Source organism: Dermacentor andersoni, chromosome 3 (genome assembly GCF_023375885.2).
Source record: "Dermacentor andersoni chromosome 3, qqDerAnde1_hic_scaffold, whole genome shotgun sequence".
Classification (NCBI taxonomy): domain Eukaryota; kingdom Metazoa; phylum Arthropoda; class Arachnida; order Ixodida; family Ixodidae; genus Dermacentor; species Dermacentor andersoni.
Genome location: NC_092816.1, coordinates 64,241,496 through 64,266,246, shown reverse-complemented (window position 1 = coordinate 64,266,246; position 24,751 = coordinate 64,241,496). Strand labels below are relative to the sequence as shown.

Below are 24,751 nucleotides of genomic sequence, written 5' to 3'. Positions count from 1 at the left end.
CAGTTAACTTTGCTGGGTGCGCCGCCAGCGGCACTGCATGCATGGCACTTCGATGATGATGATGATGATGATGATGATGATGATGATGATGATGATGATGATGATGATGATGGTGGTGGTGGTGGTGGTGGTGGTGGTGGTGGTGGTGGTGGCGGCGGCGGCGGCGGTGGTGGTGGTGGTAATGATGATGGCAGCGGCGATAAAGGTTGTATTTATTGCTAGGGTCTTAATCGTTATTCCGGGAAGTTTTTCTCTGGCCCAGAGCCAGCACTCGTAGGATGTGTGCCACAAGGTGCTGCTAGCTATACCCGATGAAACTCTTCTGTGGCGGCACAGCCAAACTACGCGCACGCGCTCGCACATCTCGCTGTAGTCTCGCACGTGCGGAAAATTCTACTCTTGCGCACTCTAAGAACAGTTGCACCCTTTGGGGTGTATATTGGCCACACGACGATAATCGCCATCTGTCTTGCTTGCGTTTCCTTTCTTGAAAACGCTGCGCTCGTTACTTTCCTGTCGACAAGGCTCTGTCATGCTGATAACGCGCATGCCGTTTGTGACTTGGAAGTGCCGGCCTCGTAGTATTAAAGAAAGGAAACGCGGGCAAGACAGGTGACCATTACACGCGCATCTCCAAACTGGCGTCATTCTGGAAATTCATTCCAAGAGAATTCGCCTTGCAAACTCACCGGATACAATTCGTAAATTGCAATATGTGCCGTAATGTACTTATAATTAGTTATATTTTCATTTATTTAACTAGTTGGAGATGTGTTTCAATTTCTCATGCAAGTAATGTACGCCTCCCTGAATAATGTAGCTCAAGTACTAGAATTACGTTATCTGCAACAGGCGATATTTAAGAATTCCGGGAAGCTTAGAAATGATCACTCCGTAGATTATGATAGGGTAGGACGTTAGTAGCTTACAAAGGCTACGTGACTAATTGTTGCCAACTCCATTTGATGAGAACATCACGAGAAATCATCATCGCTGGTGGGCGGAATGGGTACAGGCGCTTTGGGTATTTCGATTTAGACGCATGTTTAAAGAACACCGCTTCGTGACAATTAATACGGAGGATGCGGCCGCGTCGTCTTTCCTTTGTCGAGGGCGGACATGCGTCGTTAATTTAACCCGACCCAGCTATGCCTTTTCCGAGTAACTCAACTTTGTTCTTATTCAATCTCAATTTGTCTCTCCTTCTCCCTTTTCGCAGATGTTCCTCCGGGCGACTACTACGTGTGCACTACCGACTACTGCGAGGCGGAAGGTACTGCCCGCGACACCCAGCCGAGGCGCTCTTTCACGCTTTTGCAGCGGCTATGTATATACTCCGAAAGCCGCGCTAGAAAATTCAGCAGCGATGTAACTGTACGTGCAAGAGAAATGCGCTAGCATTATGTGGCAGCTCCTTGCGGGGTCCCGCTCATCCACGATTTCAACCCCGTTCTCCGCGCTGCAAGGCGTTGTTCAGGAGCTCGCTCCACTCGCTTCCCGCCTCTTCGAGGCGCGAAGCGCAACTGACGATCGTCCGGAGGAGACCACCGTCAGTCATTTATCAGTCATCTATCAGTCACCTATCAGTCATTTGCGCTGTCTTTGCACCAGCGGCTGCTCTGCGGAGTTCCACGTTGCCTATGTAGTTTTCGCGTTCCGTTGTGCATCGTGACGGTCATCGGCAGTCAAAAAAGTCAAAGTGCATGAAAGAAGTGCGAAAGAAGCTGTGATACTATACAAGCAGAGCGTAGAATAACGTCTTTTATTTTTTCGCCGCGGTGAAATTAGAAAGCACTGGACGCTTTTTGAAATAAACAATTTTTGCGCAATGTTTGCGCCCTTCGCACAAACGAAACTTCTGTTGAACGGAACTCTTATTTTCTGTCCATTCTTCGAGTTCCGTTTGAGCTGGGTCTACCGCAATGTAAGCAAGGTTACTTTTTTTTTTCATTAACGACGCGGACTCCACGCAACCTCCATGTTTCTCGTTGTTTAGAAATAAATTCTTCGATATTTTATTCAAAGGTCTGTATTTTTTTCCCACCTGAACGTTCTTACTCGTTTCAATTAAGAAATTTCACTCTTCGAATACCCCGTGTCAAGGAGTCGTTACGTGGTTCGGCTGCGCAGGGAGCTTCGTGTCGAGCACGTTGAGCGAGTCGATAAAGCCGTGCGATGACTTCTACGACCACGTGTGCAGCAAGTTCCAGGCGGCGCACACGGTGAACCTGCAGAACGCCGACATCGTCAGCACCGACACGCTGCTCTTCAGGGCCATGGAGGATAACATGAAGTCCATCATCACCGGTACGCGCAGGCGCAATTTCGATGGCGTAGCGCGCACTAAATATTTAGAAGTTAACGCGCCAAGAACGACCGAAGTCAACCTTCGACAAATCTACGTCCAATGCCGAATCGTCGGCAAGCCTCTCTGATGCATTTTTTCCCTATAGTTCGTCTAACTCTCTATCAGTGCGAACGTACTTCAGAGACGTGTCATTTAAATGCATTTCCGCGTGATACTCAGGTCGAGTGTGTAGCGATAACCAGCATAAGTCTTGATCGATATAAACCAACGTACAAGACGTACAAACCCTGTGCGTTTCGGCGTCTCGAACAGTCCGAACTTCCACCGTTGTCTGAGCGATAGCTTCAAGAACTCGGCTTCGTTTCTGGCCGGCGTCACCAGAACGCTCGTCGCGACGCCGTACCCTTAAAATCGCACGCTTGTCGTTCTTGCGTCCATGTCGACTGTTTACTCGCCGACGCGCAGGTCGTCAAGGGGGCACGGAGAAGCTCTACAACCTCTACAACGGCTGCCGGGATACATGTGAGTGCACGTGACTTTTTTTTTTTTTTTTGTTTATCTAGTAAGACAGGTCGCGTGGATTCTGAGACAAACTAAGCGCACGTTTGGATGACGAATGCACCAGCACAACACAAACTGCGATTGTGTTTCCAGAACTGAAATGGCCCGACGTTCCGGTCGGTTGTCGTTATTGTGGAGTGAGAGTGAATCGTTTCGACAAGTGTCACGAGCGCCGCTGCCTATCTTACCGCTTTTGCGTCTTTTTTGCCCGGCGGAACGGACTACTCATTCGTTACACGGACGATGAGCTGTAACAAATCGCGCCGCTAGCAGGTCATCTGTCGTGTCCTCCACGGTGCAGTGATTGGGTTTCACTGAGTCTCGTCACCGGTGTTAGCCAATCGGAAGTGAGATTTAGTGAACGCATGGTATGCGCGTACCCGTGCTGCGTGTCGCTGCGCGTTTGAGCGCCACCTCGTAGCCTCGAGAAGGCAGTGCGCGTTCCAGTACCGTAACAGTACCGGCGTTAGTTTGAAATAGAAAACAAATTAGACGACACATGCACCCGCAGTTTGCAGTTGTGACATCGTGCTAGTAGGTGGATGTTTCTGTTGCGAAGCAGGTCGAGAACGTGAGCGCGATAAATGTCGCTTCTATACTTGCCGGTGGTGGAGCGTCTATATTGTTGCTTAGCTGAACACAATAAGGCTTAGAAGTTACTATATAAAAGGAACAATTATAGAATCACAGTTACAACCACAGTTACAGAAGCGAAAGCGTCGAAAAACAAATTGCAGGGTCGCAAAAAGAAACACCGAAATTCACACCCGCTGCTCCTTGCGAGGTTCATTTTTCTCACCTCGCAAGGAACAGTAAGAAAGGCGAAATACTATGTATAAAACAAATAAAAAAATGCCTAGATATAAATGCAGAAACCGCCAGTACAAGGTGACAGTCATATGACGTTAACAATACACCGCAGCATAACTTTCTACGGCTCGTTTCTAAGGCAACACCGCATTCACTAGAGGCGCTTTTGTACCGCTTTGAAGCATCGATCTCGTGGCTAATTCCACGCAATAAAGAAAGAAAAACTCGTGGCTGAGCGGTAGCGTCTCCGTTTCACACTCCGCAGACCCTGGTTCGATTCCCACCCGGCCGACCTTGCAAGTTGTTTTTTATTTATGAAGTGCCTCCCGGGATTTATCGCTCACGACCAACGCCGCTGACACCGACACCGGCTTTTCTGCGACACGAGCTCCTTAACGCTGTCGCGTTAAAAGGGCTTCCCTGCAGCAGGGCCAACCTTTCCAGTTAACGTCAATCTTTCACTCCCAGTGTAATCAGCGCAGTATGTGGCCTGCAAACAGCCGCCTACCGCGGTCATGTTGTTTGTCGACGAATTAAATTGTTGCATGACCCAAGCCGTACATCTCGGCTTAGTGTGAATCGTCGGTGTAGATTGTGTTTTAAACATTACCTACAGACTTCGCATGGTTAGAGGACTACTATAAATGTAGGCTTAAATAAACAAGAAACATAATTAAGAATGCTTCGCGCGCACGTACATTTATTTTGAACTTTTTGTCCCCCGGCACATCGTCAATGCTGTCATATGCAAATTACTGTAATAATCTGCCACGTAGCGCCACACGGAGCCTGGTGTCATTTAATGAATGTCATTGCATAAAGAACTGTTAAATTTCCTACGTGACACTGGTATGAAGCACAGCGTGTGCATGCTGGGCCATCAATGTTGACGAAATCTGAGGAGAAAGGATGACGTGTGTACGAAGGGCGTACGTGCATGTTTACCAAGCACGCCTTTTTATAGGACGGGACAAAATAAAGCAGACACAGTATAACACTTGTGTGTATTCTCTTCTTCTTCGAAGACAAGGACTTCTTTGGTGACTTTAGATCGATTTGGGGATCTGCACGTGCCGCACACACGTGCAGATATTCCGGTTTGCACTGCCCGTGTGGATCGAGTGTAAAACCGAAATTATCCGCAAGAGTGCGGAAGGCCGTGCGGATTGAGAGTGAGTCGACCACCTTAGCGAGACGCCGTGTCGCCCTAACGAGTGCCCTTTATTCGTCCCGAATGTTCTTCTCAATGACGACGGCGAGAACCGATGTGGCGATGCGCGCTGACCTCTCGGCCCTTGGTCGGCAGCGTCCAAGCCTTCGGAGCACGCGAACAAGGAGTTCAACAGCATCAAGGACGACGCTGGCCTGAGCGGCTGGCCGTTCCTGGACTCCTCGGACGCCAGCAACTACGACGCCGTGTGGACGGCGGCGGCCAAGCTCTGTCGGCTGCTGGGCATTCACGCCTTGGCCAAGCTCACGGTCGAGCCGGACCCCGAAGAGGTCGACAAGTTCGTCATTGCGGTACGCTGGTGGCGCACGCTTGTAGCGTCGGTGACGTCACGTTGACGCACGGGTCCCGCATTCGAGCGCGAAGTTTAAAAAAAAAAAAAAACTAAAACTTTGCCTTGCGTATTCTGTGCTAGTGAAGTAGCTTTAGCGCAGCCACGGGCACAAGTAGTGGCACAAGACACACCGAGACACCAATCGCGAACCGAGTGTGTCAGCGCTAAAACGATTTCACTCTATACGATGAACCAGCTCGCTCAAATCACCACCCTGACTGTGTATCTCTGCTAGTTACCGACCCTTTCCCGCCATGCATACAGATTCGGTCTTAAGGTAACGTTTTACTCATGTAAACAACTTCAGTTAACCTATTTATCTCCGAATAGCTTGATGGCGGCGGGCTTAGTAGTGCCGCCTTATGTCAAGAACATGACGGCTTTTGCACTACTTGCACGTAGAATAAACTGTGCTTGTTGCGGCGTTTAGTAACAAATAATGCGCTTATACAGGTCGCGGATACGCGGTAAACGTGTCTCGTAATAGAGCTTATGCGTGCTATATTTGGGGTCTGCGTTGATCGAATAAACGTGTTAGGTTGATCGGCGCCATCGCTCGCGAGCAACGTAAAGCTTGTCTCGGTATATAGCCTCCCCGTGGACCGCTATTTTGATTCTGACGTTGCTGAATGTAACCCAAAAAGTTTCGCATCCGGTACGCCAGCGTAAATGTCGCAAATACACAGGAAAACGAACAGGATCTGACGCACACATGCGTCCAGTGCTAAGCAGGCGGTGGTGCTTGCGGTTTTGTTAAAATGGCTGATTTCCTCTCTATGGGCCTGTTTACGCTTAAGCCGCCCATCGCCGCAAGCCGCACCGCACGCGTGCGGTAGCGCGATAAATTGCACATGTCGAACGCTTCTGCACAAATTTCGGTTTACGATGTGTACGGTTTACACTGTGTACGCAGTGTAAGCGGAAATTTGTGCACAAGTGTTCGATATGGTGCAATTTCTCGCGCGACCGCACGCGTGCGGTGCGGCTTGCGGCGATGGGCGGCTCGAGCGTAAATAGGCCCTAAAGACGGCGCTTGCACGAAGGCTTGCAACGATGGCTCGCACGAAGGGAACAAAGCCGGGTTCGCACGCATGCGCAGTTGGACGAGCCGGACGTGTACCTGCGCAAGAGCGACGTGCACCTCGACAAGATGGTCAACTGGTACTCGGAGGCCGTGACGACAGCGCTGAAAGAGGGCTCCAGGATCGCTGGCACGTCGGACGCCTCGAGCCACGCCAGCAGCGTCGTCACCTTCGCCAAAAACCTCGTCAAGGTTCGACTCCTTCCTCCATTTTGTCGCAGCCTCCGGCGATACTAACACCCCGTATTCTACAACGTTCCCTCCGCGCAACGCTTCGCATAAACTCAAAAGAACTGGATGACAGCGCCTTCCCTTGACAGAGGCGGCCACTGCGTTTCATTGACATTCCGCGGCTATTCTCGAGAAACGCGGCGTCTTTTTCAGTCGAAGGGCGCCGTTGTGCTCAACGCGGTGGAGTGGAGGAAGAGCTTGAAGTAGGCGACCGTTTGAGAAGGACGGGAATACAAAGAGGTGGCACCGTTCAACAACTGTGCGCAATCCGCAGTAAAATATTGGCCAAAGCTGCAACCTTGAAGTGCCCGAAGCTTATTGTTTCGCTTTGAGTTGAATGAATCTACTGACGTGACGTTTTCAACTTAAATCACTCCCTACTTTAAATCATAGCCCCTCCACATCAAAACCGCATAAGATGTACTCTCGAGCCTCGGAGCACCGCACATAATTCGCAATGATAGCTCTTCTACGAACTAGGGCCCAGTTATTTACAAAAATGCTGTTACGTTTGAATTGTTCGTGAAAGAAAAGTATTTGCCAATCCTGATGCTAGACACACTACGCATTAGCGGAGGTGACCGGCCAATGGGAATAGAGCAATGCTAAGGAGAAACTTCATGACTTTGGCCGCGGTTTCAGTTTTGTTTCTCCCGGGGGTCTTTGTAAGTCATGGCATGATGACGCAAGAGGTGGTCACATGGGCGCATAACATCGCGACGTCTCGGAACTCGCTGCGGCACACTGGGTCGTGTGTCATGATGCTACATCGGGCCTCGCTACGCCAATTTGTTGGCCGACCATTCGACACATTTAGAAGCGAGAACGGCAGCTCACAATAAATTTATTAATACACAAATGCTTGCCTCATTCTAAGGCGCGCCATTTGCATGCAAGCATCTGAAGCATCGGTGAAATTGTACGTTTCTTCTACCACTCCTTTTAATTCGACCGGCTGGATGATACGATCAATCCCATCGGTTTTGTCAAAGTCGAAGTAGTGGAAGAGGAACTTATTACAGAACGAACAAATTTACACGTGCATTCCGGCAAAAATAAATTGCGTTGTTCACGTCAAGGATTATAGATTCCTGAAATTAGATTATGAGAAAAACAAGCTTGCTAATATTATTCACAAAACCGCAAATTTAACCGGCGCCGTGACGGCGGCACAAAGTACCTAAGACTGGCTGTATGCGAACGAGGCTTTAGACGTACAGCGACCACGACGTCACGTTTTGCATTTTGCTGAGCGGCTACGGCGTTAAGCTGCTGAGCACGAGGTCGCGGGATCGAATCCCGGCCACGGCGGCAGCATTTCGATGGGGGCGAAAGGCGAAAACACCCGTGTACGTTTAGGTGCACGTTAAAGAACCCCAGGTAGTCGAAATTTCCGGAGTCCTCCACTACGGCATGCTTCATAATCAGAAAGTGGTTTTGGCACGTAAAACCCCATAATTCACTTTTTTTTAACGTTTTGCATTATTGCGAAGGGTGCAGTGGAGTCTCACTGACCCGCATCACACCTCAGTTTTCGCCACACTTTCGCTTCAGAGCTTGAGCCTACCGGATAAGACGATCATGGGAACAACCATATACATGACGAAGATGTCCAAGGAAATTCCCATGAAGTTGCAGAAGGTGAGAGACAAGCGCTACTACTTCAATATTTACATTACTCGACCGGTTTTGGAATGGATTCGTGATATGCCGAGAAACAAGAACGTGCGAGCTTATTCATTGGCCTTCGTTGTTCCGGAGCGAGTGAAGGCGAGCGCCATCAGCAAAAAAACACTCTCGTAGAGAGACGCTACTTGCATAAGATACACGACGTTATTTGTTAGTCCTTTCTATATTTCTACGTAAATTTCCAAACACTCGCAGTTTTCCAACCAGAGCAATGCAATTACTCTCTGTGCTCGCGGCTCTCTGTACTCTTTGTACTCTTTGCTTGCGTGATCACTGTGAATTGTTGCCATCCTAACGGGATATTGTGTTCAAAATGATCCATTTGCAAAGTCATAAAGCCCGTTTGAAGCCAGACGGATCAAGCCTGCCTAAGTAAATTTACGTGCTGCACTCATCATTCCCTCCATGCTGGCCTAACAGTGGTGTTATATGCAGCGCCCGTAAGCGCTAGAACCAGAGTTCCCTCAAATAATTTTTGTTGAAAACATTATGGTTCTCACCGTGAGCCGTGATGGAAAGGCTGTCAATCAGGATTTCCCAAGAAGTTATCAGACAGCGCGAAAACATAACAGGGTGTCGTCTCTGCTTCGAAATATCCATATCGGTTACCTTTCAAGTCACGGATTTTAATAGCTCCTGATCAGAACTACAGGTAATTCCCTTTCATTAAGCAAATGATTTATTTATTTATTAACTGCAGGAAGCTTGAAAGTAATTAGGAGTTTTCCATGGTAGTCGATATGTGTAGCAGAACAGCACGGTGTTCCATTACGGCCCATCTTATTGCCCCTCGTGCTGTTTTGGGACGTTATTTGGGAGAAGGTATCGAGCCAATGGCGGCCCGCGAGTGGGTGCATGGGGTTACGCGCGCGGTGATGACGAACTCTGTGGCCTTGGATGGCCTCGTGTTTAAGCTTGCCTCCGACTAGGCAAAGAAATGATTCGCATATGAAAAGAAATGTGTTCAAAGTAAAAAAAGATAACGCTAACAGTATGCTACCGTGTTTCTAAATGCACACGCGCCGAGTCTCGCCATTTTAAAGCGACAGCACCATTACTAGGGTTTTAACCGTGTCACTTCGGGAGGCAGGCAGGCATGTCAGTAATACATCTCGTAAACGCTTGAAATTGCCCGCCACGTTGGCCCAGTGGCTGTGGTGTCGCGCTGCTGAGCCCGACGCTGCGGGATCAAATCCCGGCCGCGGCGGCCGCGTTTCGATGGGGGTGAAATGCCAAAAGAAGCACCCGCGTACTGTTTTACGTGATGGTTTTGGCACGTAAAACGCCCAAAATTAATTAAACGCTAGGAATTGGTGGCCGTCAAATAGTCATCTATTTGCTTGCTGGGAGGTCGGTCGGTCAGTTTTGATCGCACGCTTTTGTAAACTAAAGAAGGTGGGATCGAAATGCCGTATTGGCTTCTTAGGTGCTCCTGAACGTGATTTTTTTTAAAACGAAGTTTTATTGTCTATGTTATCCGGAATTGTGGTTGAAAATGTTTGTTGTAATAGACGGGTACGGTCTGCGCTCTTGGTTTGTGGTGACGACATGGTAATCAAGGGGAGAGGCAAGAGAAACTGTAATTAGGGCAAATTGAAATGGCGCGGACAGAGATGTCTGCCAAGGGTACTTTGGCACGGAGCCCAGGTATTTCCTTTTTTTTTTTGTGCTGTTACTCGCCTCTACTGTATAATTTAGAACGTTAAAAGTGAATAAGGGAGTACATGTGTTCATAACTCAAATAATTACACCCCTGTTTGGTGTAAAGGTGTGAGTTAGATTTACATCGTTATTCACTTTTATAGGTCGTAACTTTTTTACGGTGTCGTGGTCTTGTCCGCAGCTGGAGATATGCGGGACGGAGCCCTGTGGGTAACTTGCTTGTAATCTTGCTCCAGTACTATAGGTAAAGGCTGTTCGCTCCTATGAAGACGTCGGCTCGCTTTCAAGTTTTGCATCTCAGACAGTTGTGTCTAGATGTGTATGGTCCGCCAGGACAAGTACGAAGAGTGCCAGCCTTCGCAGATTTCAGGGTTGTGCCCGTCTTCACTTTCTTTAAGCGGACTTTGGCTGCTTGTGCGTATTCCTGCGGACCATAATCCCTCGGATATTCTTCTAGTTTGTTTTTTTTTTTTTTCAATTTATCCAAGTCTCCCCAATTTTGTAGTTCTCCTACTCCTTCGTAATCACTTTCTTCCCCTTCATTTGATGTGACCTCTGGTGCTGTCTGTATCAACAATGTGCGATCTGAACGAGGAATCGGCGCGTTGTACGCGAGTATCGTTCCTTTTGGCGTCTTTAAGTGCTGAAGTTGGCCGTAACTAAAGTTGATCCCCACCTCCCCCCAAAGAAAAGAAAATAGTGACCGTGAAAGCACCTGTGCTTCGCGCGATGAAACAATAAATCACGACAAACGACTTGTAAATATAATGCCGGCAATTATGAATCTGTAAGGCCGACAGAAATCTCAAATAATGAAGGACGCACGATATTCAAAGACATTGATTTTCTTAATTTTTTTTTTATTTGCCCTACATCGTTTCAAAGCAGCTGCGTAGGCGCCATGAGATGCTCCGGCACATATACTTAAAATGTTGACCGATAATGTAGTGCTAAGGAGCACCTTAGTTCAGCGTAATAAAACAATAATTCGTGACATAAAATGTGCTTGTAAACATAGGCTCACATCGGTGTCCTTAAAGCGCCCTGATCTCATAATCATTTTCAAACGGCTTCCTTGATTTTTCGATTTTTTTTAAATATTTAGAATATTCATGCTTGGACTGTTGGGCGTGTGCCACTGGGTATGGGCACATTCTTCGGCGTTCCTCCAGACTGGGTATGCGTCAGTGTGACTTAGTCTTTGGTGTATTAAGCACGAAATGCTTTTTAGCTCCCGTTGTCGGCGACCTGAAAGTGGCCTTGAGCCAATAGCCAGAGCCGTTATCCGGGCTCTCAAACGAGAACATCCGGGCGAGTTGCGAGAACAAAACGAGATCATCCGGGCAACCAGTCAATACTTAAGAAAATGTGATCGCTGGCCCCCAACCCGTTGTCCAGGGCCAAATTACGTACGCCGGTTACTGCCCAAACAACTTACAAACATATTGCTTCCGTGTTCTTCCTAATGTTTGTTCATAATATCACTCAAGCTGTAACTTATAGTGCGCTGAAGTTTTATTTGTCATTTCCAATAGGCGACCTTCAAAAAGCAGATACAGTGTACCATACAAATCATTGTCCTCTCTTGGCGGTGAGACAGAGTTGGCAGCGCTCTTTTGAACGCCAGCGGTCCGTGAGTTCCGCGGAGCGGGTTTTGCGTCGCCTCGAGAGGTGACGCCATGCTGCCTGTCGTGCCGCCTTCAGTCGGTTTTTTTCTTCTTCTAGTTGGGCAGCGTCGATATGGACCAGTGCACAGTATGGCACGGTGCGGTATGGGGGGGGGGAGGCGTTGGGAGCATGCACTGCACCCATGTTAAGATTGTGGCTAGCATCATCTGCAAGCATTCAGCTTTGTTGGTTGTCATTTCATGCTTGCAACTACTCTCGATCAGGGGATAGCCAGCAATTTTTTTACAAACGCAATATGTGTAATCGTATAGACCGCCCTTTCTTCGACGAACATCACAGAGCGCTTTACTCCTCGTGACATCTATGAGTCAACACTAAACACATTTGTACGCATCTGATCAGGTTTTGTGGTTTTATCGTTGTATTTATCGAAGCACTTCACTAAATGTTTGCTTGTATATTCAAATATTTTCGTTGTATCCGTATAACTTCGTTTGTATCTACTGGCGGCTGTTTCTTCTTTAATTATTTCTCTACAACTCAGAAGCACTGTCCAGTTGTTGTACAAAATAAGTTCATTATGTTATACTGCATTTATTTTGTCCGTTACGCAAACGAACATGAACCGGTTCGAACCGGTTTGAACCGGAACTTAACCGTTTTTCGCAGAAACGGAACGAAAACTCGAACGAAAAAAATTTGGTTCGACACCCTGCCGCTTGCATAAGTTTACATAGGAGATGTCTGCCATCCCAGTACATGGACTTATCGCAACGCGCTCAGTTTTGATTTGTCATCCACTCCCTCCAGCAAGGCAGCAGGGCCAACGAGAGCACACTCGCCATAGTTGCTTTGTTGCTATGGTGTTGGGCTGCTAAGCACGAAGTTGCGCGATCGAATTCCAGCCACGGCGGCCGCATTTCGTTGGGTGTGAAATGCGAAAACACCCGTATTCTTAGATTTAAGTTCACGTTAAAGAACCCCAGGTGGTCCAAATTTCCTTAGTCCCACACTACGGCGTGCGTCATAATCACGTCGTCGTTCCGGCGCGTAGAACGCCATAATGTTCTGAACATAAACACAACGTCATCGTCATCCCAACATTGGCCACCCATGTGGCAACGCTCTTTTCAACAACTGGATCTGTATTTAACATGGCTTCAATGCCAACTAGGCAGCTGCCGTTTCTACACAATATCTGGCAGCAGCGGTGACTGAACTTACTGCTCCAGAACAAATGTACTTTATCTCCCTCAGCGAGAAGTATCCACGCCGGGCATCGCCTCTACTAATTGCGGCGATCGCCGCTCGCGACCGGCTTTGTGTTTTCAGTTTGTGGGAATCGTCGTGGACATGGGAAGCCACAATTCGTTCATGCAAAGCAACACTAGGGTCCTGTTGAAGTCTCCGGAATTCATCAACAAGACCTTGGAGGAACTTGTCAGAGATCACCAGAGGTAAGTTTCTCTGTTCCTCTCTTGCATGTTTTATTTTTTGGGCACCGCGCAGGAAACAAACCACACAGCCAAGCATTCTTTGTCTGATTGGTTGGGGTTTCGCTAACCCAGCCTCGGTCGCCAGATCCCGATGAAAGCGAGCTGAGGGGCCTGGCAGTCATCGAATCATCTATAAGTAGTGATACAAATGCTTCGCGATACGCCGTGGCAGTTCCGAAGTCTCAACCATACGATTTCACTGGAGAAGAGAAACTATGCAGGCATCACGTGTTGTGTCCTAATGTCAATCATTAGGGCACAACGTGCAGTATTAACATATATTCGGAAGGCGGTGCATTATCACATACCGTCTTGAAACGCTGTAGCCACCATGGGAGAACGATAGGAGAAATCGGCGCGCTCTCTTTTTATGCCTAAATTGATGCGACGTGACGCGACGCGCGAGCCAAGCATTTTAAATCGCTTGTTTGCACGAGAGAGGTGGTAAGGTTGTTATTCTGTCGAGCTAAGCGTGCTATTGGCCTAGAGCATCGAGCTGCTGGGATGGGGACCCGGGTTCGAAATTGGGAAAGGTATTTCTATCATTACTGCGCGATTGAGGTCCCGCCGGATGCAGAAGACCGGGGGACAAGTCGTTATAATTATTTTTTTATTATAGCGTCCTTCGCCCTAATTACACTCAGTCGTAAGGCTTGCCTGTTGTGGCTTTTTCTGACTTCTTCAAACATAAAAAAACGAGCCTGGTATCCTGCGGTGGAAGGGGTTCTGATGCGGAAGTGGTGCTGTGGAGTAATCAAGACTCCGTAATCAAGTGGCGAATCAAGTGCCGAAGCTGGGGCGACTGAAGTGTTGTCCACGTGTCTGATACGTCAAGTGGACTTGTCAGACTGAAAACTTTGACGAGTAGCGCAAAAAAATATGACCCAAACAACTGGCCCAAACAAAAGATTTATTGCGGCTCATCAGACACGTGATCAGCTTTCACCGACCAAAAGCGGGAAGTGCTTTTGGTTCCTCGGATCAGATTTTGCGTGCTACCTGGCGGACCCACTTCGCATTGGCGACTTCGGACGCCAATGGGAATATTCGAACGTATAGTATACTGAAACAACCGGGTAAATAATATTTAAAGAAAAATACCTCGAAGCATTCACTAACATAACATTATGTTGTCTATTGCATTTGTCGAACCTATTGTGTACTTTTGTGTTCGGTAATGTAGCTAAGGACCGGTAACTTAGCTTCAACACAGAAATGGTAAGTCATAGCAATAACGCTTTGGTATGGTCAGCATCGGAATAGCGGACCGCAAGTTGCAGCTACTAATTAAGCTTGTTAGCTGAACTTCCATGTGCTGTCGCAGTACTGCTATAAGCTAGTATTGGATAGAAAAAGTTAGCAGATTAAGGCACTTCCTACCGTATCCTCCAAGTTTCTTTTTTTCTTCATGTAAATTTGTAAGCCACATTTGTTGAAAATATTGTGAAAACGTTTATTTCCATTGACATTTTTTTGCTTGGCGTTAACTAATATAGGGCTCGAAAGAGAGCTGTGTTTTCTGCTTACAGTTCGTGTGCGACCTAATAAAATTTTCAAAATATTTAGCGATAGCAGAAATAAACGGACTTTCACACTTACGTTCACTTCAGTTTTTTTTTTTTCCTATGCGATGGGGAAAAATGACAGCGTACCAATGTTGAGCTAAACAGAATTTCACGTTTACACTTTTGCTGCACACCGCTGCATTGCGGAATGCGATTACTCTCGTACTTTCCGGTGCCACGACGCGTTCGTCATTATGAAATGTACGGCTACGACCGCAGAAAAAGAAAGGCTTGCAGCAGCAGTCCATAGAATCACCCCGACAAGAGAGTGCGAAGGTCGAGGCATTTGTTTTCGTTCTCAAGTCGCACCACCGCCCTGACGCGTTTTCCCGTGGTGCGCGGCGTTCTCTACAAAAAAAAAAAAAAAAAAAAAAAAATCGCCGCGATTAACGTTTCGATCCCCGAACTATGGCTGAGTCTATTTTTTAATTTATGTCCTTGCGAAGCGCATCACCTTCGGACGAATTGTCTTGTTTCAAATTCGAGTTTTCAGGTTTGTCAGTCAGTATTGGGGACGACTGCTACCGCTGAATAACAGACTGGCGCTGCAGTCGGCGGATCATGTCACGTGTCGTGGGGGATCACGTGGGCATCGGTATACTGCGTCGGCGCAGCGTCGGAATTTCAGGCAGCGGGCTGGGAATGAAAATTGCAGCAGCGCCGTCGGACCCTTAGCTCTGCTGTGGTTCACATCGCACCTACGATAAATAATTAGACACCGGACAAGAATTCGAAACAAGAAAAAGATTGAATTGTTGAGTAGGGCTGTCGCAATATCCCCGCGGGTAACGACGTCTCTGTCTAGCTACATTGCGAAAGCACCTCCGAACCGCTCCTGATGCGTTCGACCAACGATGTTTGCTTATTGCTTAAATGCTCACATGTTTAGGCCTAAAGCCCACGACACGGTGCTAATACCCCGCCCTCGTGACGATAAAGCAAAAGTGCGCGAAATGTGGTATACAGCAGTGGACAGCCCGCTGCAATGTCCCGCTTCTCCCGATTTTTTTTTTTTCGTTTACTTTCGGGCATGAAAACGCGTATACAATGCCTAAATTTAGGCGCGCTTTCAAGGTATGGCGTTTATAATTTCTTTAACTCTTTTACCGCATTGAAAGCGCAATTCAGCCTGTTCGGACGGGTTATCTGCATTGTAAATCTTTCACCGTAAATTACTACGTCCGGGTAATTAGGACTGAAAACATTCAATGATGAACTTTTGAATTGTTCGCTTTATGTTACGTGTTATAATTATGAAATTGAGCAGTTGTGAGCGACGCCTGCTAAGCGGCAATTCTAATCATAGCACCAATGCTGATACCTGCGTCTTCAAAATGTGTTGCGAAATATAGATTGGTGTCCTTGTGAACAGTTTCACAATGGTTTGCCTCTAAGGGCTCGGAACTATAATAACTGCGTGAGGACAGATACCTCGAAAGTGACGCTAGCCTCAGGATTTCTTATAGGCAAATATTACTTCAATACGTTTCATTTTAAATTTTGCAATTCTAACAAGGGAATAAATAAAATGAAAAGAGCTTATTAGTGCATCTTTTTATTCACAACATGGCCATTTCAATTTGTAGAGCAAGGTAAGTCCGTCTTTCCTTATAGTCCACCCGTACAGACTGAACTGCGTCGTCTTTCACGGGCGATATTTAAAAAAATCCGTTGCAGCTAAAACGAAAACTAAACACACAGGCGGTATACCGCTTGCAGCGAAATGGTCATATCGCGCGTTAACATTCATAAAATTCGTGCGATCGCTGCATTGAGACGACACGGGCTGCTATTTTACAGACCGCTAACAACACGGATATATTTGATTGCTCCTTACAATAAAAAAATGTCCGCTCGGCGGACTCTTATTGCGAAGGCCGCACGTAGTGACCGCGTGTCACTGTATCTCGAGAAGATAACGGCATGTGGAAGGTGTCGCGTGTTTGCGCTTTTCCCAGGAATAAGTGATTTGCTAGTTAACCAACTACCACTGGTACTTTAAGGCACTTGCAGCAATTGTCCGGAAAGACGCGCCCGCGCGGTCAGAGCTCACCGCGTTATCCCTCATTCCACGTCACTGGCGCGCTCCCGGAAGGTGGCGCCACTGTATGCCCTGGCGCCCAGAATCACACATACTCGGGATATGAGGTAGACGAAAAAATAAAGAAGCGACGAAGGCTTGGCGACCCACGTACAGCGGGGCAAGCATTAGACGTATATATATATATATATATATATATATATATATATATATATATATATATATATATATATATCGCATGAGAACACCAGTTTAGACAGGTGCGGCGTATAGTGTTTAGGAAGCACACAACTATCGCACTTTTCCGCATGCCATGCACCGAGCGAGCATGGAGCTGCCGTGCATTCTTCCACACGCTTCTGAGACTCTGCCACGCATCGTCCGTGTTTCTCCCGCGCAGCTACGTGGTGCTTAACTACCTCGGCTTTCGGCTGATGGTGGAACTGTCGCCCTACCTGCCGGAGAGCGTGGGCCCGCTGCGCAACGTGTGGTACACGCAGTTCACCGGCATGTACAAGCCGAACGTGGAGCGCTGGCGCACCTGCCTGCACAGCATCGACCGCGCCGTGCCGCTCTACCTCCTCTACATGTACTCGGAGCACCTGAACAAGACCACCTTCAGGGAGGTTGTGGTGAGTCCTCCGCTGGACCGGGGCGCGACCTCGCCTCGTATTTTCTCTTTCTTTTTTTACGGCGTCAGCTGTTGTGTGCCTTTCAGACGAATCCGCGCCGAAGTCGCTGTCTCCGTGACGTAGTATGTAGCTTCTCGCTCCTTTGACGATTATCGTCATCACATTCTTTTTCTCTTGCCAACGAACTCCTGGCAGGGCATTCGTTACATTAGGTCACCACGATCGTCGTCATCACAATTCATTTTCCCTTAAGGACACTTACAAGACGTTACCTAAAGGGGGAAGGGGGAGGGGAATAATAAATAAATACGGATTTTGCATAAACATAGTGCTAAATCACCTAATTAAAAAGATAACCCCAAAAATATACACAGACAACATCATTACGGGAGCAAGAATCTGCATAAAATAGAACGTCACCGGATAAATTCGGAGAGAAAGGAAAGCTGCTGAGAATGAGGTGGCGGGTCCGATTCCCACCGCACGCAGGCAGCTGCATTTTGGTGGGAAGAGGCCACGGGCGAATGAAATTTTTGAAAAACGTACGTGTACCAAGAGTTTGGTTCATGTTAAAGTGTAATCCGGAACCTTACACTAAGTTATCTATAGCTCATATACGTAGCTCCTGCATTGCTTTGGCGTGATAAATCCAGTCACATTTCGTGAAGGTTCACACAGCTGTTATGCTCGAAACAGAAAGGTACAAATATTTGGTAACTATAATGACGCTTACAAAAATTTTTGAATAAGCCGAATAAAAGAATAAAGCAGAGCCAACACGCTTTAGTCCACGCAACGATGACCTCGAACTCCGTGAACTCCACGAACGCCGTACACTCCATATGTCTTTTCGCGCCTTGAATGACGTTTTCTGTTCAAAACTGGGTCGTAGCGATCTTTCGTTAAACGCTAGTCGCTTCGCGTGTCCTTCTGTGCCAGGCTAGGATGACCACCGACAAGATCGGCCGAGTGTTCACAGAAAACATCAACAAAACCAAATGGATGGACGGCTTCACCAAGTACATCGCGGAGAGGAAGGTGAGAATGCGCCTCACGCACAAGAACATGCTGCGTCTCGCAGCTTTGTCGAAGGAACAGAATTGAATAGCAGAAAACTATGCGGTTGCTTTACGAAACGCGTTCTAAATTTCTACTATCCCAAAGGCGTGCAATATAACAGGACTCAAGGCAGAAATCAGACAAATAGTTATGCAATTTAGACCAACAAACCGTTTAACTAGAACTGTGCGATTGATCCGAGGAGCTCAGAATCCTCTAAAGAAAAGAAAAGCATTGACGCTGATAATTTTACAGCGGAATGAGTTCCGGTGAACTGCACACACACACACACACACACACACACACAAAAAAAAAGCGAAACGACATGGTTAAAGAGCGCAGCTGTCACGCTTTTAGTAGGCGTACACAGGTGACATGCCTGCTTACGCCTCGCCGTCGGACCAGCGTGAAGCGCTGGTCCGACGTTGAGGCGTAAACCGTCCGACGGTGCCTGAAGCGCTCGAGAGCGCGGCTTGATAAGGACGCTTGTTCCATGCCCGCTTGCCGGTGAGACGCAAGCAGTCACATCACTGAGGGGCGTCTAATAAGGGAGTAACATCTGTGCTCCTAGAATATTAAATGCGAAGCATTTCTTGACGAACATCTGCCACTTTGACACTATCTGTGTATCTGTCTAGTCGCCTACGTCTTGGTGCTCTCGTGGTCGTCTCGTTAACTTCGCATGTACCATAATGGGCATAGTATGACAAGAGTTCATGATGAACATAAATGATAGGTCATGACATGAATGTCATGACGTGCGTGTCATGTAGGTCATGAAACAGCCGCCTACGTCTCGGTATCTACCAAAACTGGCATAGTATGACAAGAGTGTGTGACGAACATGAATGATAGGTCATTACATGAATGGTTGACGCGTGTCATGTAGGTCATGAAACAGCCGCCTACGTCTTGATGATCTCATGATCGTTTCGTTAAGGTGGTAGGCTTCCCGCACATTGCTAGCTTCGCATAGCATCGATTCCCACAGGGCGTGGGATATGCCGGCTTTCTTCAGCTTCGATTTTGTGTGTGTGTGTGTGTGTGTGTGTGTGTGTGTGTGTGTGTGTGTGTGTGTGTGTGTGTGTGTGTGTGTGTGTGTGTGTGTGTGTGTGTGTGTGTGTGTGTGTGTGAAATAGGCTGGAATTATACACAAATTAGCGTCTACTTTTTGCATGTCTGAGAACGCACTAGTGAGCACCTCGGATGAGGGACGTTGAGTCTCCTTCCATCGAGGCCAGTCGTCTGGATCTCTTGGCAAAAACGTTAGCTATAGTCTAATTAGCATAATTACTTGTCGAATTACTACCTCGAGTCTTTTTACAATGTATGCTTCCATGGTAAAAGCGATACAGAGGAAATAGTTTAATTATGTGACACCGTCCCTATTTTTAAGGAATTTCGAACGGATTTCGTGAAACACCCTGTACAGTGTAAAGTTAGAATGTGTTTGAGCTCGCTGGGCTTGAAAAGCTTAACTATAGTGTGTTCGGCTGATTCACTCGGGACCAATAAGCGAAAAGTGGCTTTCGGCGATTGTGTAGTGATAAACCATACTACACGCAATTACGACGCGCGAGAACTGCTCAATACAACGTGCAAGACGCATAGTGTGCTAGGCCGAATCATAGTGAAACTGAACAGCACAGAAAGAGAACGATGACAAAGATAGAAGACCGACATGTACATACATGTCCATTCTTTCAGCTTGTCACAGTTCCCTTTAATTTCGCGCTATTTATTTTTTTATAACGAACGGAAACCATCTCGCTCAACTTGCTGTATTGCAGCTTGGCTGAAATTGTCTGTAAGCGAACGGTTGGCGACGAGAGATACGTCATCGGTGCTAACCTCGTACTATAGTATAATTTCTGAGGAATGTTTTCGTGTCTTACAAAACGCCGGTGATGTTCTTTGCCTTTCAGATTATGTCCCAGAAGATATTGAGCTTTTACCCTGTCTGGGTGGCCATCAGGGACAAGTTCATGGAGCACGTCCAACAGGCACGTTTGCACGCGTTGCATGCCAGTTTGCTCGCTGTGCTTCTAATACGCGCTATACCCCGCTGCCTTACGACAAACCTCGCTGCAACTTGCCTTGCGTCTTTACGGAGTGCTCTTGTGCTGTCACGTGACATTTTACAACGTATTCATCCAGGATAGATCGTAATTAACGGCTAATCTTTCTCTTTAACGCGGTTCAGAAACAGAGTCGTCGAAAGCTCGTTCTTGTCACGTCATGCCCAATTTGTCCATTCAGTGGCAAAAGTATTAGACGTGGTAATCTGGTTCGTTGCGCTGACTCAACGCGTTTGAGTTATGCGACTCGGACGTGAGTGAATTCCCTAATGAAGTTTTTTTCATTCGCCCGGAAGACAATCAATGTTTTGTCTGAAAATTGAATAATAATCCGTTAATTACTGCGGGCGTTTCTCAGTCGTTAATTACTGACGTACCAGTCGCTAGGCGTTAAAAAGGTACGTGTTCGCCATGGAATAAAAATTGATGGAATCAGAAATACGACCAATTTTACTGAAACACAACGCGTTTTAAGTTAATAGTTCACGGGAAACTAAGGAGAGCTTAATTGTATTTAATATTGCAAAAATTCTCGCTGTGCAGCTGCCGTCGGCGACAGGCACAGATGCCATCAAGCAGTACTTCACATACGTACAGCACTTTAGAGACGACATCTTCAAGGCATACACGACACAAAGAGCCAGGATGAAGCAGTGAGTATGAAATAAACTCTTAATTGTTCTCTTGAAAGAGAAAAAGTTCTGTAATCTGATCATCATGACGGTTCACAGAAATGTGCAGTACATTTTTTAGATGCACCCTGTCTCTCGAGCAGCGCAAAGGTTACGAGTCGTCGTTGTTTCACATCCCAAATGCTTTCGGCCAGCTTTCGAGCGTTTTATTAAAAAGAGTGTGTGTAAGTTGAGGGTTCAGCGCTGCGGAAGAGCTCGATAAGAAGACTGTCGGTAGACGGGTGCTCTAAAGGAACAGCAATTCAGCCACCTTACAAACAAGCTTGGCAGGAGAGCTAACTTCGTGCAGTCTGTCCCACGTCACGGCGCCGATCGACTTGCAGCGTGGTTACGTGGTAATATTCTATGTTCGTAACTCCTCACTCTGAGCTGCCACGTCATCAACACTTCTCTACTATTGCAGCCTCTTCTCTACTATCAAAAAGTGAAAACACGAGAAAACCTTACAGCACTCAACCTGTCAGCCAGTAGCTGGTTGAGCGCGAAGCCAGCAGTGCTCACAGTCGGGCGTCCACTTGATGGGAAATTTCTGGCATGGAACCTGGCAGGCATCGCTTCTTTTTTATTTCTAGAGGGCCCCCTTTAGAGATGAAAAGCCCTGCATGGAAAAACCCTTAAGATGGCCCCACGGCCGAGCACCGGGCCGGGGGGCATCTTTATACCCATTAGAAAAACCGGTGGTTTGCCTCCGACACCAGTATTCGAACCCTGTGCCTCCCGCACACGAGGAGGATGCTCCACCATTTGCCACTGCCTCTGTGCTATCGAAAAGTGAAACTCAAGAAACCTTGTATTTGTAGAGAGCTCAACATTTCAGCCACTACCTCGTTGACCTTCAAGCCCGCAGTCCTAACAGTCGGGTGACTTTGGCGCAGATATGCGAGTCATACAACGGGGAGAGACAGCTGCCCACAAACTACGCGCAGTTTTATACGAAATAAGGGAACCGCTTATCGCACACGCTAGCGAAGAGTAGCAGATGTATTTCAGTCGAGCATACCAAACATGCAAGGAATCTACTTTCGGGCCATCCTGTCTGCCTCCTCTTAGGTAAACTTCCCACGGGTACCGACGTGCAAGTTTTTTTTTCTGTTAAAGTTACATCTTTTTGAGGGCAAGAGTAAATTGTCTATGACGGATGCCTCTTCGAGGTTGACGCATTTCAACTACCACGAACACCCTCGTGACTCAATGCACGGGCTTTCGTTGCCAGGTGGCCCGGCAGCGTCTTCGACACTGACGTCATGTACGACATGCAGAGGCAGGCCATCTGTAAGTACACCGAGTTGGTAATGGACACAAGCCGATGACCTTTTACCCGACCGGCGGCGTCTCGCCGCCATATTGGGTCAAAAAATACATTCGAACTACGTTCTCGTGTACCCTATCAGTTGCACAGACACGCTAACCATGATTAGCTCAATGTCTATTGCGACCTTGTAAAAAATAATCCTGCCCCAACGTGCCGCAATATGGCATGCTTACATTTTCGTAAAACGTTTTCTCGAGCTTTTTTTTTTACTATGGATTTTAAAAACGGGGGAAGGGGGGTACCTACAAATGAGCACGTCATTTTTTTTTTGTTGGTGTTATTCCGCTTTCATGCGTGTATACGTCTGGCGCGGATTCACCACTGCTTGAAGTTATTCTTTTTTTCCACTACCACATGTTTCACTCCTTCGTCTTTTATTTCAGTCATCCCAATGGGTCTGTTCAACATATCAGTGCCTACCAACAGTTCAGTCTTGTAAGTTTTCCGCTTTCTTCGTCTACCATGGTTCGAGTTCTCGCAATCGTATCGCAGGCGGTTGCGTTTGTAGCCTACCTTACAGACAAGATAGACTCAAACGCATGAACGACCTGAGCCACTGCTCGCAAGTTCTGCGTTATGAACAGCCTGCATGTTTATAATCGACTACGTTGACACGGCCGTGTTTTTCCTTCACTGTTCACCGCTTCGATCGAGTAGCCCTTGCAAAGCTACTGTCGAAAAGTTGGACGAGAAGAACAAGGGCGATCCGTGGAGCTCAACTTATTTTATGTCCAAACAACGCGAAGTAACAGACAATGAAGCCAAAGTAAGCACATAATATGTTAATTGTTATGTCTAATTGAAAATGTACTAGCAATAATGTAAAGAGAAATCAAGGCAGGCGAAAAGATGCCTTGTTGCAGCTGGGGACCAAGCCCTCGTTATTCGCGTTATGCGGGCTGTGCTTTTGCAAATTAAGCTACCGCGGCGGTCACTGGTGTCAAGCTTGCCTTCTGAGAAAATTTAACCATTAGAAAATCGGGCGATTACTTTTCTTTTTTGCACGTATGGAATGTGACAGCAGCGCAACTGCATATTTGCGACGTCGTGCTCTGCAGCTTGTTTACAAGGAGCACGACCTTCCGTAAGCTCCGAGTGGGTTTGCCTCATTTAGTTCATCAGCTGAACGAAGAGGTGCGGTTCTGGCTGGCTGGTGGCATCGGACTTCATTATAACTAGCGGCGAGAATAACAGTCGTGGACGAATGAACAGGCGAGGATCACACACAGAAAGTCAACTAGCTGATTTTTTTTTTTTTTTTTTTGCAGAGACAAGCCTATTTGTGATTTATTTTCAAGGAAAATTGCGAAAAACAAAAACAACAACGTTTCCTGAATTGCTATGTCTCTCAAGATGCAGTTTTAGCAAATCAGTTCTGTGGAAACCCGTACAGTAGGGGAATTATTCCAACATAAAAAAAAAAAAGTCATTCACCCGACTATGAGAAGAAGCTACGAATAGGGGCTTATCAGAAAGAAAGCTGAAAAATTGACAAACGAATTTATGCTGGGGGGTTGGACTCGGTACAAACGCCTCTCCGAAACGATTGTCCCAGGACGATCTACTCGTTGGTCCCAGGTCAGATCCCCGGGATAGATTCGTCTCCTAGCGGGACAAAATTTTTCTTCAACTAAACAGCTTCTTCTTCTTAGAAACCAGTATAGATTTTTTTGTGTGGCTTCGTGCTACATTTGGGTGGATGATAATTTTTCTCTTTCACGGGTTGCGTTTGTGAAGGCGCCCAAATTCGACTGCACAAGTCGCTGCCGGCTTTGCCGTATAAGCTTCGACACGTCGCTGTTTTACATATTCCTGCTCGCAGCGATTCATGTTTTAGCTCTTTCTTCGCAACTTTACCGGACGATGCTAACATTTTTGTTGTTGTTGCTTTGCTTCACTTCACGCAGCGTCGTTCACTCTGCCCGCTACGGCGTACGACTAACGAGAGCCATGACGAGGATGATATACGAAAAGAGTAAGCCACCTTGCGTCACTAATTAAGAATTGGTAGTTTTACATTTCACTTAACCATACCAGCAGGCTTTGTTCAAACGGGTTTTCTGCTCTCCCTAAATCAGTGATTTATGTCCTTCGGTGACCTCAGGAGCTGCACGTGAACGTGACAGAATCTTCTCGCGGCTTGTCGTGCACCTTGAGGGGGAAGCTTAATCTGTATAGTTCCTATGTATAGCCGCATTGTTCAGCCTTGTTGGCAACCAGACGGCCTTGTTCGGAAACTATTAATTCAGTTTCTAGTGGGCTTCAAAATCCTAGTGGGTAGAATTTAATGTACTATACAATTCTAGTGAATCTTGGGCGCCTCATATTGATTCAGGTCATCTA

At 47.1% G+C, this 24,751-nt stretch overlaps 1 protein-coding gene across 1 annotated transcript in view; it reads left to right on the top strand.

Moving 5' to 3' along the window:
* Positions 1–24,751, top strand: part of LOC126546236 (membrane metallo-endopeptidase-like 1) — a 69,680-nt gene that overhangs the window by 36,411 nt on the left and 8,518 nt on the right. The window contains exons 9-22 of the mRNA XM_050194393.3: positions 1,220–1,273; positions 2,131–2,307; positions 2,774–2,830; positions 4,986–5,200; positions 6,341–6,514; positions 8,108–8,194; positions 12,866–12,990; positions 17,036–17,267; positions 18,207–18,305; positions 20,252–20,329; positions 20,948–21,057; positions 22,310–22,368; positions 22,792–22,843; positions 24,316–24,383. Of these exons, the coding sequence (XP_050050350.3) occupies positions 1,220–1,273; positions 2,131–2,307; positions 2,774–2,830; positions 4,986–5,200; positions 6,341–6,514; positions 8,108–8,194; positions 12,866–12,990; positions 17,036–17,267; positions 18,207–18,305; positions 20,252–20,329; positions 20,948–21,057; positions 22,310–22,368; positions 22,792–22,843; positions 24,316–24,383 (1,587 nt within the window). The remainder of the gene's footprint in view (positions 1–1,219; positions 1,274–2,130; positions 2,308–2,773; positions 2,831–4,985; positions 5,201–6,340; positions 6,515–8,107; positions 8,195–12,865; positions 12,991–17,035; positions 17,268–18,206; positions 18,306–20,251; positions 20,330–20,947; positions 21,058–22,309; positions 22,369–22,791; positions 22,844–24,315; positions 24,384–24,751) is intronic.